General features: G+C 45.4%; 1 protein-coding gene across 1 annotated transcript in view; it reads right to left on the bottom strand.

Annotated features, from left to right (window-relative positions):
- Window positions 1-4,936: 4,936 nt before the first annotated feature.
- CDH5 (cadherin 5) overlaps window positions 4,937-18,765 on the bottom strand; it is a 34,546-nt gene continuing 20,717 nt past the window's right edge. Inside the window, exons 8-12 of the mRNA XM_043599397.1 lie at window positions 14,577-14,719; window positions 12,202-12,326; window positions 11,738-11,846; window positions 9,163-9,408; window positions 4,937-7,083 (exon numbers count right to left, since the gene is read on the bottom strand). Of these exons, the coding sequence (XP_043455332.1) occupies window positions 6,569-7,083; window positions 9,163-9,408; window positions 11,738-11,846; window positions 12,202-12,326; window positions 14,577-14,719 (1,138 nt within the window). The 3' untranslated portion in view covers window positions 4,937-6,568. The remainder of the gene's footprint in view (window positions 7,084-9,162; window positions 9,409-11,737; window positions 11,847-12,201; window positions 12,327-14,576; window positions 14,720-18,765) is intronic.

Below are 18,765 nucleotides of genomic sequence, written 5' to 3'. Positions count from 1 at the left end.
CAGCCGGGGTGGTGGTGGTGGTGGGGTGGTTGACACCGACAGCAATGACAGAATAAGGAATCCTGTCTTCCATAAAAGTGATGAGAACACTGGAAAAAATTGCCCAAATCAACTTTTTAGGAACTCTGAAAATTAACCAAGGTCTTTCAACAATTCTGGGAGTATGTATTCAAGAGAAGCAGCTCAGTCTTGGTAAAAACAACTATCTTTGTGGTGTTTTAACTTACCCTAGCTCCATTCCCCTCTCTTCAGCCCTACGGTGGCGTTGAAACCCAATAGCCCCACAATCAGAGTGAAAATCAGCAGCATAGCAGCTGGAAGGGGCAGAATAGTGTTAGAGCTCCTCCAAAGCCCAATTCTCAGGTAACTGTCATTATTTGACCTGTCTGGTGGTCCCTAGAAGGCCTCATTTGAAAGCTTGCTTTTATTTCACCTGACTTGAAACTTGCTCAGTGCAAACAGCTTTTTTCTTCCTGAGGGCATTTGTTGAAAACAATCAGCGATAATCTTTTAACATCACAGCTGCCTGAGGTGGTGATAACAGCTGGGACAAACAAGCAACTGACCAAAAATCTTAAAAGGAAAAGTTGGGGAATGAGCTATCCACAGAATGCTCTGAAAAACTTTGGCATGTTCCTGGAAATCTAAAAGGCCACTCACTTGTGTAGGGCTCTGCACATGCCCAGGAAAGACCGGGGGAACCCTAAGTTCTCACTTCTGGCTGATTTTAAGGCTCTGTGCAATCAGAAAGGGAAGGCTAATCAGTTGTAAACTGCCTGCCTGAACTTTGAAGGAGTTTTACAACATAAACACAGAGGCTTTTAGCAAGTGCTGAGAAATTTATTGGTTCCAGGCATTTAAGGAGGGTATCTGACCACTCACTGCCTGACTACCATTAAGCAGAGGCTTCAGTGACCACACACAACAAACAGTACAACTTTTAGAGCATTAGTTTAGGAAAGCCACTAACCAAACTGCAGCACCAACAAAAACCAAAAACAAGAAACCTTGGAGGTCAAGGGGGTGTGGTTTCCACAGTTGCCACACTGTATTATTTAAACTATCCAACTTTCTGGGGCACCTGGATGGCTCAGTCACTTAAGCATCTGACTTTGGCTCAGTTCATAATCTTGCAGTTAGTGGGTTTAAGTCCTGCATCGAGCTCTGGGATGACAGCTCAGAGCCTGGAGCCTGCTTCAAGTTCTGTCTCCCTCTCTCTCTGCCCCTCCCCATCTTGCACTCTGTCTCTCAAAAATAAATTCTGTCTCCCTCTCTCTCTGCCCCTCCCCATCTTGCACTCTGTCTCTCAAAAATAAATAAAATAAGTGTTAAAAATTAAAAAAAAATCCAACTTTAGAAAAAAAATTATGAGACATACAAGGAAACCATAAAGTATGGCCCAGTCATAGGAAAAATAGTAATTGATAGAAACTATCCCTGAAGAAACCCAGATGTTGGACTTACTAGAGAGAGTTTAATCCAGTTATTTAAAATATATTCAAAGGGGGCGCCTGGGTGGCGCAGTCGGTTAAGCGTCCGACTTCAGCCAGGTCACGATCTCGCGGTCCGTGAGTTCGAGCCCCGTGTCAGGCTCTGGGCTGATGGCTCAGAGCCTGGAGCCTGTTTCTGATTCTGTGTCTCCCTCTCTCTCTGCCCCTCCCCCGTTCATGCTCTGTCTCTCTCTGTCCCAAAAATAAATAAACGTTGAAAAAAAAAAATAAAAAAAAAAAATAAAAGCAAGCCCTTCTCTGTTTAAAAAAAAAAAAATAAAATATATTCAAAGAACTAAAGGAAACCATGTCTAAAGACTAAAGAAAAATGTGAAGATTAGGTCTCACCAAAGAGAATAATCAGTAAAGAGGTAGAAATTATTAAAACAAACAAACAAACAAACAAACAAACAAAAAAACCAAGGGGCACCTGGGTGGCTCAGTCAGTTAAGCGCCTGACTTTGGTTCAGGTCATGATCTTACCTTGGTGAGTTCAAGCCCCACATCGGGCTCTGTGCTGACAGCTCAGAGCCTGGAGCCTGCTTTGGATTCTGTCTCCCTCTCTCTCTGCCCCTCCCCTCCTCTCAAAAATAAATATTAAAAAAAAAAAAAATAGAAACTCTGGAGTTGCAAATATAATAAACAAATGAAAAATTGAGAAGAGCTCAAGAGCAGATGTGAGTTAAAGAAAGATCAGTAAACTTGAATATAGGTCAATTGAGATGATCTAGTCTGAGGAACAACAACAACAAAAAGACTGAAGAAAATCAATAGAGCCTTAGATAGCTATTGGACACCAGTAAACATACTCTATATGCATAATGAGAGTCCCAGAGAAGAAAGAAAGAGGCAGAAAGAATATCTGAAGAGATAATGGCCCCAAACTTTCAAATTTGATAAAAATATTAACTACACATCCAATAAGTTCAAGGAACTCCAAGTAAGATACAGTCCTAGGATTTATCCTAGACATATCATAATGGAACTATGGAAGATTAAAGACAGAGGGACTATTGAAAGCCTTAAGTAAGAGAGAAATGATTTGATTTATCAGATGCAGAGTTTCCTTAATAAGATTAACAGCCAATTTTTCATCAAGCCAGGGAGGCCAGAAGGCAGTGGGGTGACATTCACAGTGCTGAAAGAAAAAGGCTATCAGTCAAGAATTCTATATTTTGGAAAAATAAAGGACAAGTTAATTCCCAGATAAACAAAATGAGAGAATTTCTCACTACCAGACTTTCCCCACAAGAATTACTAAGGAGAGGGGCACCTAGATGACTCAGTCAGTTGAATGTCTGACTCTTGGTTTTGGCTCAGATCATGACCTTGCAGTTTGTGGGATTGAGCCCTGCTCTGAGTATGGAGCCTGCTTGGGATTCTTTCTCTCTCTCTCTCTCTCTCTCTCTCTCTCTCTCTCTCTCTCTGCCCCTCCCCTGCTTATACTGTCTCTCAAAATAAATAAACATTAAGAAATTTATTAAGAAAAAAATTATTAAGGAGAGTCATTCACACTGAAATGAAAAGACACAGACAGTAACTTGAAACCATATGAAGAAATAAAGATCACCAGTAAAGGTAACTGTATAGGTAGATATAAAAATTTAAATATATATATTTTTGTTTGTAACTTTCCCCCTCCTCTATGATCTAAAAGACAACTGCCTAAAGCAAGAACTATAAATCTATGTTGATGGGCATATGATGCATAAAAATGTAATATGTATAACAATGGACAGTGCAAAGGAGGGGAGAGGGAGCGGAGCTATATAGGAGCAAAGTTTTGTACAGTATTGAAGTTGGTAAAAATTCTAACTGAATTGTTTTAAGATTTTAAATATAATCCTCAGGGGGAACCACTAAAGAAATTTTTAAAAAGCTAAAAAAATGACAAGAGAATTAAAATGGTACACTAGAAAATACCTCTTTAACATGACAGAAGGCAGTAATGGGGCAACAGAGAAACAAAAAAGATGTAAGACATAGAAAAAAAAAGGAAATAGCAGGCATATATCCTACCTTATCAGTAATTACATTAAATGTAAAGGATTAAACATGCCAACCAAAAAGCAGAGATTGGTAAGATGGATAAATTGCCATGATCCAACTATACTTTGTCCACAGAAGACACACTTTGTATTAAAAGACACATATTGGTTGAAAGTAAAAGGATGGAAAAAGATATCCTATGTAAACTAACCAAAGAGAGCTGGAGTGACTATACTAATATTAGACAAAATAGACTGATAAAAATTGTTACCAGATACAAAAGTACGTTTTACAACGCTAAATGCGTCAATCCTTCAGGATGATATAACAACTAGAAACCTTTACATTCCTAACAATAGAGACTCAAAATACATGGAGCAAAAACTGACAGAATTGAAGGGAGAAACAGACAACTCAACAATAACAGTTGGGCGATTTCAGCACCCCACTTTCAGTAATGGATAGACTATATACAACTAGACAGAAGATCAGTGAGGGGGTAAAAGACTTGAACAACACTATAAACTGGTACATCTAACAGCTACAGAATACTCCACTACCAGCAGCAGAATACACATTCCTCTCAGGTGCACAGAATATTGCACAGGATGAAACATGTTAAGGCATAAAACAAGCCTCAATAAATTTATAAGGACTGAAATCATGAAAATTATGTTCTCTTAACATGAGGGAATGAAATTAGAAATCAATAATAGCAGGAAATTTGAAAAATTCACAAATATGTGAAAATTAAATAATGCATTCCAAATAACCAATGGATCAAAAAGGCAATCACAAAGGAAGTTAGAGCAAAATTGGAATTAGGACAACTTGACCCCTGAGAGCTCCAGGAACTAGCGTTTATCCAGAGCACGGTTTACAAAATACCATCCCTGGAAGAAATAATCCCCAGGAATCCCCGCTGGTAGGGGTCAAGGAGCAGAGGCCTTGATGAAGTGAACTTCAACCCCCACTTCCTCAATTCAAGACCTGAGTCTGACAAGAACGTTTCTTCTCATTTTGATTGTGAGGTTTTCAAGGCAGGACCCCAATATTGGGCCCAGACACCCCCAATAAAGTGCCACCTGTTCACTCCTGTCAATCAGCCAATTAGAGGTTGACTTCTTCCCTCACTGCTGATGACTCTCACTAACCCCATCATGGAAATGGTGTGGCAGCTCCAGCTTCCACAGGCCCTGCCTACTGTGTAGGGTGGAGGTGGGACTGGGGGGCATGTACAGACGCCAAGTGAAGGCATTGGGCTCTGGGAGGAAAGGGGGTTGGATTAGGTGTCTGTTATTATTCTTTGCTGCAATACAGAGTGAGTGTCTCTGAAATCCTAATTGCAAACATCCCCTTGCACCCTGGGTTCCTTTTTTGATGATGGTGGTGGTGGTGATAATGTGTATGTGTGTATGTGTTTCACATGAGCTTATTCAGCTCTAGAAATAAAAGGATTTCAAGAATTTTCTTTATTTAGGTATAAAAAAATACAGTACGTCCCATGCACCAGTGTGGCCAATATATAGTTATTATCACTAGAGCAATAACTACAATGATAGGAAAAAGAAGGTTACAGGAATTTGTTCATCCAACTAAAAAATCTGAATTAAAATTGTTAACCTAAATAGCAACCCACTTATTATGCAAAAACCTTTATTCTATATGTTTGTGAGAGCTAGAAATATGTAAGTATTATTAGTAAAATATATATATACATATATATATATATATATATATATATATATAGTAGTTATTGGTTTAAAAAAAAGTCAAGTGTTATCTACAGTCTCCTGAAGTGTGAGGGCCCTTGCCCTGAGGGGAACCTCAGTCCATGACCAAGCGTGAATTGGAGAGTTTGCCTCCTTTCCTGCCCTCTCCCGTTGAGTGATGCCACTTCCCCAGGGTGTGTTTGCAGTGGAATGTTCCAGATTTGGCTGAAAGCGGGAGATGCACAGATGACCACAGGGCATGGGCAAGGCAGGGTGTGCCCGAGGGATGAGGCCCTGCCAGGGTTTCCTGAGATGTGGCAACAAACGAGGTGCGTAAAGGCAAATGGCACAGTTCTGTTGTGCAGCATGTTTGGGTTTGGACTTTGACCAGAGTTGCTGAGGGTCACATCTTGAGGGCCTTCAAGTCAAGAGATAAGGAGTAGATGGAGAGAGAGAGAGAGAGAGAAAGAGCGTGAAGGAGTGACTGGGCAAGGAAGATAAGGGGAGAGGTCTTCTGCTCTGGGGAACATCTGCTCCACTTCCCAGGCAAAACTGATGGGGTGTCGATGAGACTCAAATTGGGGTCACAGCTACTCCAGGCCCTCTCCCGAGGGTGTGGGTGTGCAGGTGGCCCTCAGCATATGATCTGTCACACTTGGTCTCCACTGTCCCTCCAGGATGGATTCACAGTTGCTTCAAAGTTCAACAAGCCGTTTTCCTGACTTTGGTTGAATTTTCAGTGCTCAGTACAGCAGTTACAGGTGTGGTAGGCCAGCGAGGTCACCTCAGGACCCAAGTTTGGTAGCTGTCAAGGGACCCACTCATCCTTCTTGACAGACCTGGGGAGAGGCTGGGAGTGGTGGGGACTTGGGAGAGCATGAGGAAGTTGAAGCAGGGCTGGCATGATGGATGGTTCCAGTCTCTGGTGGGACTGGGCTGCAGAGAGTCTTGCCCCACAGGCCATGCCCTTTGCTCCAGGCAGACAGGCACCAGGATCTCACCAACCTTACCGGGGGAAGGGGGGGGGGTTGGGGAAGATCTCCCCTTGGCTTTTGAACCATAAGCTGCTTTAAGGAGCCACAGCAAGTCTTTGAGTAGGACCCGTGGTCCCAGGTGACAGGGTTATGGATGTCCAAGCCGAGACAGAACACCAGCCTGGATCTTCCAGAGTTTAGGGGGTAGCTATCACTTGAAGTATGTTCCTGGACATTTCAGGGACCTGGAGTTTGCTACCCGAGGTGGTGAAGTCTCTGGGACCCACGAGGAAGGGCTGCTGGGCTAGGGTGTCAGTGCTACAATTTGCGGGCTCAGTGCCTGTTGTCCGACTGGCCCGCGCTGCAGAGGTTTGGGTCCCCAGACCTGGAGGCCCACGTCTCCCTAGTACACCAGCTCCACCTGGGGGTCTGAGCGGTACAGCTCCGCCAGCATCTTGAACCTGGGGCCCCAGTCGTTGAGGAAGTCGTAATCGACGTCCGAGTCGGATGAATCGGTGCCCAGAGAGCTGAGGGACTCGGCGATGGACTCGGAGCCCTCGTAGCCGTAGATGTGCAGCGTGTCGTAGGGCGGGCCTGCGCCGTCGTGGTCGGCCTCGTCCTTCTTCACCTCGATCATGGCGGCCATCTCCCCCGGCCCGCCGTGCACCGCGCCGTGCCGCGGAGGCTTCTGCACCTGCGCGTAGACGGACGGCCGCGCCTCCAGCGTGGGCCGCGGGGGCTTGGCCCCGCCCTGCCGCACCGAGTTGAGCACCGACACGTCGTAGCTGGTGGTGTCCATCTCGCCTCCGCCCTCCTCGTCATAGGTGACCAGCTGCTCGTGGATCTCGGGCACGCTCTTGCCGTGGGCGCGGGCCTGCTTCCGGAGCCGCCGCCGCAGGAAGATGAGGAGGGTGATCACTGCAGCGAGCCAGAGCTAGTCAGACCCGGCCCACCTGGCCCTGTGGGGGCTCACCTGCGTCCTCCCCTCCTCCCTGGAAATTCCCGGGCCAGCCCAGCATCCCAGCGACACCTGGGCCAAGGCGGAGGTTGGTTTGGTCTAGACACCTTGTGGGTACCCGCCCCGCTCCCCCACCCCCCACCCCCCGCCTCCCCCCCCGCAACCTCCGCCCTCCGTGGGTCAGAGTCGTGCCTCCCACCCCCTTGGGACAGACCCTCCTTCCCTGGGGATTTGGTCCTGATTGGCTGTCATAGCCACTGGTGGAGGTGGGGGAAGAGGAACAGAGTGGGACTCCCTTAAGTTCATTCTCTCCTGCCAGTCTCAACCCCATCTACCTACGTCCACATTTCCTGTCTCCCCCTACCACTGTGGCAAATCCTTCTATGTTGTGTGCAAAGGTGGGGAGGCCAGAGGTTGGAGAAGAAATGGGGAAGGGAATGGAGTTGAAATTCGGAGTGCAGAGATTCCGAACCATTGTTTTGTTGATGGCCGTGCTGCTGCTGCTGCTGCTGGATAACGGTGGTGCTGGCAGGCATGCTGCCCATGGCTGTCACGGCAGCTGTTGTTGGGCACCTATTGGATATGTGCTGGCTCCATACTGGACACGTTCTCGTGTTATTTCACTCAGGACAGGTATTATTCTCCCCATTTTACCCTTAAGCAAACTGACCTTAGGGAGGCTGAGTGGCTTGCCTGGGGTCCCGTGGTTGGGCAGTGGTGTAGATATTGACCCTGCTCAGAGCTCTGAGGGGTGTGACTGTGAGTCACCAACCCCTGAGGATAGGTGGTCCATGTGGCACAGAGAGCTCCTAAAATTAGGCCAGAGCATCCCCCAGACTCTGTCCTTCTGGCCTTGAGTTACTTAACAAACTGTTACGTATGTAAGAGAAGCTGGGACACCCTGTCTGAGCTCTAGTTTCCTTGTCTATAAGATGAAAGTGATGACTTTCCTGCTTTGTTTATATTTGGCAAGGTAGTTGTGAGATTAAGTGTATTCTACGTGTGGTGGTGATGTCATTGTCATTATTATTACTAATTATTATTAAAAGGGGTTCTGAGTCTAGACTCTTTGCCAGAGAAGCCTCAGGAAGGTGGCACACCCAGGGGGCCTCTAAGGAGAGCCACTGGCAGGAAAAGCCTGGAGGAGATAATGTGGGAACCCCACCTTACCCCCAGGGCCTATCATTTCTGTGACAGGGAGATCTCTAACTTTCCTCTAGAGGGCCGGCCCCTGCCCCATCTCAGGGCTGGTGCAGGAGAATGTATTCCACTGGGAGGAACCCCCCACCGTCAGCTGAGGGGAACTGGTGGATAAACTCTTGCTGACAGTGCCCCGCTGCTTCTCCATCCCCAGTGACAGGGAGCGCCAGTGACCCTCACTAGTAACTTACGAGACAATGCTTCCTTCATCAGCTGCCTCCCTTCCCTGTTTCACTCCCCTCTCTTCCTTCTAGGGCTTCCTGGGAGCACTTCCCAAATAAACCACTTGTATGCCAGTCCTTGTCCCAGGGTCTGCTTCCTGAGTAACCCAAACCAAGGCAAGGCCTAAAATGCTCCTAAAATTTCTGAGGCCCAAACAAGGAAAAAAAAAAAAAATGATATCAAGCCTGGAGGAATCCTAAAAAAGGAAAGGAAGCCACTAGCGGCTATCTAAGCTGGAATTTTTTAAATTTTCTATTTTTTTCCCCCCAAAGAGGATTTTTTTTTCAAAATAGGTGTCATGGAAATAAATGCCTAGAACAGTGCCTAGAATGCTGTAAGTGCTCAAAACGTACAAATTGAATGAACGAATGAATGGATGTCATATATGAGGTATTTTAAAGTAAGTGAAAGGCCTTGAACTCTCCCTTTCCCCCCACATCTACCCCACCTTTTGGCATCCAGGGAGCTAGAGCTTTTATTCCTCTGTCCTGCTACGGAACCCTGAGGCCCAGGGTGGGATATGGGCTGGAAGCAGGCTTGCGCCTGAATCCCCGGTCTCTTCCTCCTCCTGTGAAGCGCTCCCCACCATTGTTCCCTCCCCCATCTTAGGCACTGACCTGTGATGGTGAGGATGCAGAGGAAGATGGCTACCAGCGCCTGGATGCTGACACCTGCCTGGGCAGCCATCTCCTCACAGTAGGTGAACTCGCCATGCTCATTGCATTTGCAGACAGTCACGACCAGTGTGCTGGTGCCTGTGAGGCTCGGCCTCCCGTTGTCTGAGATGAGCACAGGCAGATAGTGGACCTTGGCGCGCTCCCGGTCAAACTGTCCGTACTTGACTGTGATGTTGGCCGTGTTATCTGGAAATACCGGGGCTGCAGAGTCAGGCTCTGGCTCCCAGAGTGCCTGTCCCCTCGTGCACACTGATGATGTGGCTTGCCTCCTCCAGGGGACCCTCCGCGACTGCACCAGCCCATGTGCAGTCTGCTTCTCTGCCCTTTGTATCCCCTGCCTCATGTTTCAGCCATTTGAGTGCAGGTCTGTTCCTCCAGAGAGGGGATATTTTGGGCAGCTGCCTTGACATAGCCTTTAAGAATGGCTCGCCCAGGGGGCGCCTGGGTGTCTCAGTTGATTAAGCATCTGACTTTGGCTCAGGTCACGAACTCACAGTTTGTGAGTTCGAGCCCCGCATCAGGCTCTGTGTTGACAGCTTGGAGCCTGCTTCGAGTTCTGTGTCTCCCTCTCTCTCTGCCCCTCCCATGCTCATGCTCTGTCTCTCTCTGTGTCTCAGAAATAAATAAATGTTAAAAAAGAATTAAAAAAAAAAAAAAAAGAATGGCTTGGCCAAAATGTAAAGTCCTTGCCTTCTGTTTCTGTGGGCAACTGATACGTCTGACCCCCACCTCCTCTTTCCTAACCCTACTGCAATAACAGGTGGTTCTCTTTTGGCTCAATTAATGCATTTTTGCAAGCTTTGACAATGGGGAAAAATAAAGTTTTTCAAAGTCTTTCAGCACTGGGCTAACTTTGAAGGCTGTTTCTGCTATTCCTGAAAATCCATTAGAAAGTGAAAACAATGCACATGTTCCCTGGGGCACCAAAGGAATGATGACACAGTAACTGAGGATGTCCTAGGCAGGCTGGAACTGCACATACGCTTTGGCCCAAATATTGGCTGCCCCTCCCAGCTCCGGTCAGTGGTTCCATGTACTGAAGAATCCCCCAGGGAGCTTTTTAAACAGATTTTCAGAGCCCTGTTCCCCCTTCGCTGCCATTTTCCTACCCCTCCCCCCATCTCCCACACCCACATTTCATTATCAGACGCCAGATAATCTGCCTTTTGTAGGCTTCTGGGAGGTTACGATGCTGGTGGCCAGAGGGTCTAGGGATTCCCTGCTCCAGGATTTATCTAGCCCTGCAGGGTCAGCTCCCTCAGGAAGCTGACTCCCTTTGGGTCAGCTCCCAAAGCAAAGGGGTCTGTCTTTTAGATTTCAAATGAAAGCTGATTACATTTTGCTATTAAGTAACCATGTCTATTATAATTAAAAATAATAGCTATATGGCCATTGATACTTTGAGAGAAATTAGAGATTTCTCACTACATTCACTTAATATCATAACAGGACATTCATGCTATAAGTGAATCTGGCACCAACAGGCTTCCCTCCTGGTTGTACATGGGGTGTCTTTGGGGTGGCACTTAAGTTTTCTATCCCAATGCAGACCCCCTCTGAGGTGGGATTGAGGTGGAGATGGGGGGTGGGGTGACAAGTATTTTTGCCACATTGTTTACTACTAAAGACAGCTGAACGTTTGAATGGTTTGTAATTGACCGTCAACACATCGTGGCCACCTTTTCTCTAAGAATGGCTCCTTAAGGATGAGTCTGTGGCTGATCCCCTGGGTCTGCCTTCTGCCTTCAGGGACCCTGACCTTCCTCACAGGTGGCACTGGCTCTTCTATACAGGAATGAATCCTCATCCGCCACAGTTTTGCCATCAGAGAAAGGCAGGAACGCTACTCTGTGCTGGGTGAAGGATGGCTCTATTAGACCCAAGAGGGATTTTCTGTTTTCCTCAGGAAGCCACTGAGGCCACGGAAGCATGCCTACTTTTGCCTGGAATTCAGTCAGCTCAGCATCGTCACTCTTGTAAGCGTATGCCCATCAGAAGCTCTGACTGGCACTGCTGATATCACAGACTCTGGGCTGTGAGGAGTGGACCAGATCCTGTCCTGGGGCCACCTGGTGGTAAGTAGTCATTGTAGCTGAAATAAGACAAAGTTCACTGTATTCTTGGCATTTGGATTTCACGTTTCCAGTTTTGACTCTTTGGTAGTGACCTCAGAATTCATAGAGAATTTGCAGCTGTGCTGAGCATAGAGATCCAGTGTGGGAAGGACTCCACTGGCTAGACCGTGAACTGAGCAAGCGTCTGCGCCCCATATCTATTCTATATTCCTTGCTGACCTGAGGATCTTATGGAGAATGTGGACTTGGCAGTTTGGCCAGATTAGCTCTGATCATTGCACAGCCCCGTAAGGAGTTGTACAAAATATCCTGTAACTTGAAGACCCCAGTGAGGGCTTGCCCCCACTTGGTTGGCTTGGTTCTTGACCCTGGTGCTTCAAGACTCAAATAACTGTGCCCCTGCCCTTGCCAGTAGCCAAGCTGACTACTTTGATGCATACCGTGATTATCTGTCAGGGTGAAGTTGCTGTCCTCAGTGCTCAGAGAGAATTTGAATTTCACATCTCGTGGCGTTATGTCCTTATCTATTGCCGAGATTTGCACGACCAGCTGGAATGTGGAAAATGGGGGACAGTCAGTGGTGGTGTTGGGGTGGCTGGGGGATCAGTGATGGTGACTTTGGTATCAGATCTGACCGTGGCTGCATATTTTCTGCAACACTAACCTAAATAGTCTCCACAAAGCCACCCTTTGGACCAACCTCCCCACCAGTGTATTCTTCGTACGTTCTCCCTGAGCCTCAGTTTCTCCGTCTATAAAGTGGGGATAACATCACCTTTCCTCAAGGCTGTTGTGCAGGTTACATTAAGCTCAGTGAAATGCCAGCTGACCGTGGGTGGGAGGTGCTGCCTCTCAGCCCATCTTCAGTGAGCGTGCCTCGCCCTCCCAGCTGAGCCGGACTCACCTTGCCCTGGGCAGCATTCTCACACACTCTGGGCTCGTAGGGCTGGGCGAACTCTGGAGCGTTGTCATTTTCATCCATAACTTCAATGTGGACTTGGACAATGGATTCTTTGCCTGTGGAGTACCCTGCAGGGAGAAAGGGCTCCTGACTGCCATTGACTCAGATTGATGCCAGTCCCAGGGGTAGAAAGTATGTGGATGGGGAGTCCTGGAGGGGTGCCCTTTTTGCAGGAAGAGGGGGCTATGGACCTCTGGAAGAGAGGCCAGGGTTGGTGTTCTGGATGAAAGGGCTGGGGGAGGAAGGGAAGGGCGTCAAGCTTCATGCACAGGGATTTTTACTAAACAGTTACTTGTAAGAATCAAGAAGGTAAACAATGCAAGCAAATTAAAGAAAGTTTTAATTAAATTAAACAAATATAATTTATTTAAATAAATAAAATTAATTTATTACAAAATACTTAAAAGGTAAACAACCTAAGTGAGTTGGGGTTAACATATTAAACCACTTTCAAAGAATGGAACATGTGGCTATTTACAATGCCCATGTAAATTACATTTAAAAATGTAATAAAGAGGGGCGCCTGGGTGGCGCAGTCGGTTAAGCGTCCGATTTCAGCCAGGTCACGATCTCGCGGTCCGTGAGTTCGAGCCCCGCGTCAGGCTCTGGGCTGATGGCTCAGGGCCTGGAGCCTGTTTCTGATTCTGTGTCTCCCTCTCTCTCTGCCCCTCCCCCGTTCATGCTCTGTCTCTCTCTGTCCCAAAAATGAATAAACGTTGAAAAAAAAAATTAAAAAAAAAATGTAATAAAGATATTTTAGTATTATATGAAAATGGCTGTGAAATAAGGCTAAGTAAAAATGCAGGATATGTTTTTTATATAAATATTATGGTCTCACTTACATGAAAATATGTATAGAGAAAAAAAGACCAGAGAAAGTACACTGAAGTGTCAACAGTAATTATCTCTGTATGGTGGGGTTATAGGGGAATGATTTTCTTCTTTTCAGTTTTTCCCATATTTAAAACATTTTTTAACGTTTATTTATTTTTTAAGGGAGAGAGAGGCAGAATGCGAGCGGTGGGGTGGGGGGTGCAGAGAGAGAGGGAGACACAGAATCCAAAGCAGGCTCTAGGCTCTGAACTGTCAGCATAGAGCCTGACATGGGGCTTGAACTCACCGACTGCGAGATCGTGACCTGAGCCGAAGTCAGACGCTTAACTGACTGAGCCATCCAGGTGCCCCATCCCATATTTTAAAATGAACAACAAACCATTACTTTAACGTTTAAAAATGTGCGAATGAGATTAGATGGGGAAGAAAGGGGTAAAGACTGATCCGGAAAACCTGCAAGAGTCCATCACAGTTGGAGCTTGTGCGCCATGGCAGGGGTGATGACCAAGTCTGGGAAGCCCAGAAGGAGGCAGGGGACACTCTAGGGTAGCACCAGTGGGGCCTTGGTCAAGTCACCGCCCCCGCCCAGGCCCTGGTGGTCTCCTGGGTAAGGCGAGGATATTAATCTATCTCCTGGAGCTGTGATTTTTCTCATGTAAGTAAAGGATATAAAATCCCAACACTTGGGGTGGCTGGGTGGCTCAGTTGGTTGAGCTTCCAACTTCAGCTCAGGTCATGACCTCACGGTCTGTGAATTCGAGCCCCGTGTCGGGCTCTATGCTGACAGCTCAGAGCCTGGACCCTGCTTCAGATTCTGTGTCTCCCTCTCTCTCTGACCTTCCCCCATCCATTCTCTGTCTCTCTCTGTCTCAAAAATAAAATAAAACATTAAAAAAAATTTTAAATCCCAACACTTGCCTTTCCCTCTGGCAAAAGTTACACTAATCTGGAGAACCTAATAATCTTGAAGTTGGAAGCTGCTTCAGATTTTGAATTCAACCCACTGACTGGCATATAAATTGTCCCCCTCCTTTCCCCCCAAACAGTCTTTTCCAAACATCCATGATAATAAGAATCATGTGGTACTTGTTCGATACACATTCCTTGGCCCCGTTTCTGGATCACTGGACCAGTGATCCTCTAGGAAAGGCTCTGTGTTTAAAAGGTGCCTTAGGTGATTCTCATCACAGGGACATCTAGCAGGCTCTTTTATGACAGTGCTTCTTCAGCTGTAATGTGCAAGAGGTTCTGATTCGGTCTGGGGGTTGCCCAAGATTCTACCCTTCCAACCAGCTTGCTGGTGATGTGGGTGCTGCTGGTCCATCCACACCTTGGGGATAGAGGCTCTATAGTATCCCAGCCAAGTAGTGCTTCAGCGGGAGCTTATGATACCCCCAGAGCCCCAAAATGACAGATTATGCCTATTTTGAAGGAATGAGGGGAAGGAGAAAAGCCCAGGTCCCCTAGCATCTGGGACCACTCACCGCTGGAATCCAGTTCTTTGGCCTCCACTGTCAGGTTATACCAGGGGTAGACTTCTCTGTCCAGCTCTTTCTCATTGTAAATGTCCCCTTGTTTGGTTATTCGGAAGAACTGGCCCTTGTCACTGGTCGTGCGGATGGAGTATCTGCCAGGGGAGAGAAATTCATGACTTTCTGTTGTTCTTTGCTGGGGAGACCCCTTATGGTCTAACCCTTGTGTCCTCTCCATCCTCCTCTCACTGCTCATTGTGTTCTACCACCTAGAGGGAATCAGGGAGGTGAGATAACCCCTTCGCTTTTAGCAGTGCTGCCCTGACTGGGCTGGAGGTGGTGCCTTGAGACTCCATCAGTGGCACTCTGAGAGCTGTGGCAGGAGGAGTTTTAATCAGGTGCACCAGAGCTGGGGTTGGTTTTTGTCATTAATGAAAAGGTGGTTGGGCAAGAGCCAGGAAGAAGTAAAAAAGGAGCTGGAATAGATAGAAAATGATTGAAAAGAAATTAAATTTATGAAGTAAAAAATTGAAAAGTTCTTCCAGAAATCAATAAAAAGGTATGAAGAAATTATATATATATATATATATATATATATATATATATATATATATGAGATATATAGTATATATTTGCTACTACTGAGGAAAATTCCAGAACAAATAGAAAGAAGTAGCAACAAAAGATATAATAAGAGAAAACATTCTTGATCTAAAGAAAGACACAAATCTAAGATTAAAAGATTAAAAGAGGTCGTTAATATGAGGCATAATTTCTAAAAGAGATCAATGTTTATGTATATCCTGATGACACTTTTGAGTTTTAAGGCTATATGAAGGAACTAAACAGAGTTCAGACAGAAAAATATGTTCTTGTGAAGAAAATCAGACTTACCTCAGATATCCCCACGAAATTAAATTCTAGAACACATTGATAGTATTTTTAAAGGAAGTGTCTATAGACTGAAAATTATAGGAGCATATCTGGTATTATTAACATAAGGCAAAAGAACTAAGGTATTTGTAAGTATACAGGAACTCAGGAAGTATATCATGCACAGAAATAGGGTCTTGAAAAATTTTTATGAAAACTTAATTTCATCTAACTAAGAAATGTCTCATTATAAAATAAAAGCCTGATGGGGTACCCGGGTAGCTCAGTCAGTTAAGTGTCTGACTCTTGATTTTGGCTCAGGTCATGATCTCATGGTTTGTGGGTTTGAGCCCTGCATCAGTCTCTGTGCTGACAGTGCTGAGCCTGCTTGAGATTCTCTTTCTCCCTCTCTCTCTGCTAATCCCCGCCGTCCCCCACCAAAAAAAGCCTGCTTTCAGAAGAATTAAATGAAATGATTGATTTCTTTATGGTACATAGGAAAGCAATCGTGTGTGTGTGTGTGAGAGAGAGAGAGAGAGAGAGAGAGAGAGAGAGATTGATTTCAAAGTAGAAAATGTCCAGGAAAACACTTTTAATTTTACAGGTAGAAGTAAGTTTCACTGGGAGAAGTAAAAATGGATGTATCACATTCCAATCTCTAGGAGAAAAAAAAGGAAAAAAAAAAAGACTGTAGCATATATGGGAGGAAAGGAAAAAGCCATTAAGTTTGAGAAATGAGAAATGTGTAACAAGGTTTAAAACAGGAAGCTCAAACCTATCATTTTTTAAAACTGTTTATTTTATTTTGAGAGAGAATGTGAGTGAGGGAGGGGCAGAGAGAGAGGGAGACACAGAGTCTGAAGCAGGCTCCAGGCTCTGAGCTCTCAGCACAGAACCCGATGTGGGGTTTGAACCCAGGAACCACAAGGTAATGGCCGGAGCCAAAGTCAGGCGATTAACCAACTGAGCCACCCACGCGTCCCCAAACCTATGATTTTTGATGACAAATGTAAATAAGCTAAACCCAAAGCATCTCAGTTTAGATTAAAAAGCAAGCCAATTACATTCTAATTTTGAGAGACAACTTAATGCCAAGTGAAAAGCAGAAGTTAGAAAAGTTAAGAGTAAAGGTTGGAAGACTTCTATCAGGCAAAGACTAATATGAAAACAGGACTGGCAAACTTAACATCAGGCAACGTGGAACCGAAGGCAAAGTATTTAGCAGAACAAGTTGGGTAATTTCATGAGGATAAAAGTTATAAGTTGTAATGAAGATCAAAAAGTTATGAACCTTTATAAACAGAAAAATTGAAATATATAAAGCAAAATCTTAAATATTCTAGAAAAAAATGGATGCAAATACAGTTGCATTATATCACAGAGCAAGTTAAAGCAAAAACAAAAAATACCCTACCACTTGTAAATGAAAAGAAAAAAATCAAATCAATCTCTTAAATAAATTCTTGGATCAGACTGCCTGGGTGGCTCATTCGGTTCAGTGTCCAGCTCTTGATCTTGGCTCAGGTCATGATCTCACAGGTTCGTGAGTTTGAGCCCCACATTGGGCTATGCACTGTCAGTGCAGAGCCTACTTGAGATTCTCTCTCTCTGTCTCTCTCTCTGTCTCTCTCTCTGTCTCTCTCTCTCTCTGTCTCTTTCTCTGTCCCTCCCCTGCTTGTGCTCTCCCTCTCTCTCAGAATAAATAAATACACTTAAAAAAATAAATTCTTGGCTCAATAAATAAATAAAAACTATCATTATAGCTTATTTAGAATAGTGTGGCTATGAAAACAGTAGTCCCAAAACTTGTGCAGTGTGGCCCAAATCTCCATTTTTGGGGACATATTTTTTTTACCTTAGTAAGAAGACCTGATTTCTTAGAAACATTAATTCTCCCAAAATTGATATAGAACAATTCTCCTTAGAATTCCAATGTTTTTGGGGTGCCTGGGTGGCTCAGTCGGTTAAGTGTCTGATTTTGGCTCAGGTCATGATCTCACTGTTTGTGGGTTCAAGCTCCATGTCAGGCTCTGTCTCATGACAGCTCAGAGCCCGGAGCCTGCTTCAGATTCTGTGTCTCCCTCTCTCTCTGCTCCTCCCCCACTCACACTGTCTGTCTCTCTCTCTCTCAAAAATAAATAAACATTAAAACAATTAAAAGAATTCCAATGTTTTTTTTTAATTTTTTTTTTCAACGTTTATTTATTTTTGGGACAGAGAGAGACAGAGCATGAACGGGGTAGGGGCAGAGAGAGAGGGAGACACAGAATCGGAAACAGGCTCCAGGCTCTGAGCCATCAGCCCAGAGCCCGACGCGGGGCTCGAACTCACGGACCGCGAGATCGTGACCTGGCTGAAGTCGGACGCTCAACCGACTGCGCCACCCAGGCGCCCCTCCAATGTTTTTTAAACAACAGATAAATTAATTTTATAGTTCATGTGAAAGAGTGAATGTTTGAGAACACATAAAAGTTACAGGAAGTAAAAAAGCAATGAGGGAGGGACTTGGCTTGTATCTACTAGGTTTTTGTAAAGCTGCTACAATAAAACAGAATGGCTTTGCCACAGAACAGTGGCTAGAACAGAGGATTCAGAAATGGGTTCAGGTGCATAACAAAGGTGGGAAAGTGATGACTTATTTAATAAATGGTGCTGCCACAATTGGCTAGCCCTCTGGAATAAAATGAGACTGTGTTAAAATCAAATGTTACATGGCTCTAGAATGCATGGGTTAGAACCATATTTTTGGTCCCAGAGGGTAGAGGCTGGGAGTCTAGTGGAGATGAAGAACAGGTGGTGATGAAATGGGCATGGTATGACCCCCCAAATTTTGAAAACAATCAAAACCCCCGAACAAAGAGACAGACAGACAGACAGACAGACAGGCAACCATCAAATCTACTGTAAACGTAAGTGGATGTTTGTGTGGGCATGAAGAAGAGGGGTGACGGAACAGCATCAAGCCACAAACATGAGTGTTACCTGGAAGTGGGGGTTACTGATGTTTTCTTTGCAGATCTTTGTGTTGTTTTACTGTGTGAAATGAACACTTTTTCCTTTTTGGTTTTGGGAAGACAAACTTCATAAAACATGTTCACAGATGTCATCTAGTTGGTTACCCTCTTGACCATCAGATCTCCCTAGGTGGACCTGTGAGAGCCAGTTATTCCAAAGAATAGCCCCTCCAAGGTAGCGCAGCCAGCGGACAGCTCTGATGGCCAGGACTGAGCTGGGCAGAGGTGCCTGGGCAAGACAGGGTCCCGCCTGGTCATGGGGGTCAGTGGAAGAGCTCGGACTTCTAGTCCTGCCTCTGTCACGGCCCGTGTGT

This window comes from Prionailurus bengalensis, chromosome E2 (genome assembly GCF_016509475.1).
Source record: "Prionailurus bengalensis isolate Pbe53 chromosome E2, Fcat_Pben_1.1_paternal_pri, whole genome shotgun sequence".
Lineage (NCBI taxonomy): Eukaryota > Metazoa > Chordata > Mammalia > Carnivora > Felidae > Prionailurus > Prionailurus bengalensis.
The sequence above is the reverse complement of the archived record's forward strand: the minus strand, read 5'-3'. Positions and strand labels throughout refer to the sequence as shown.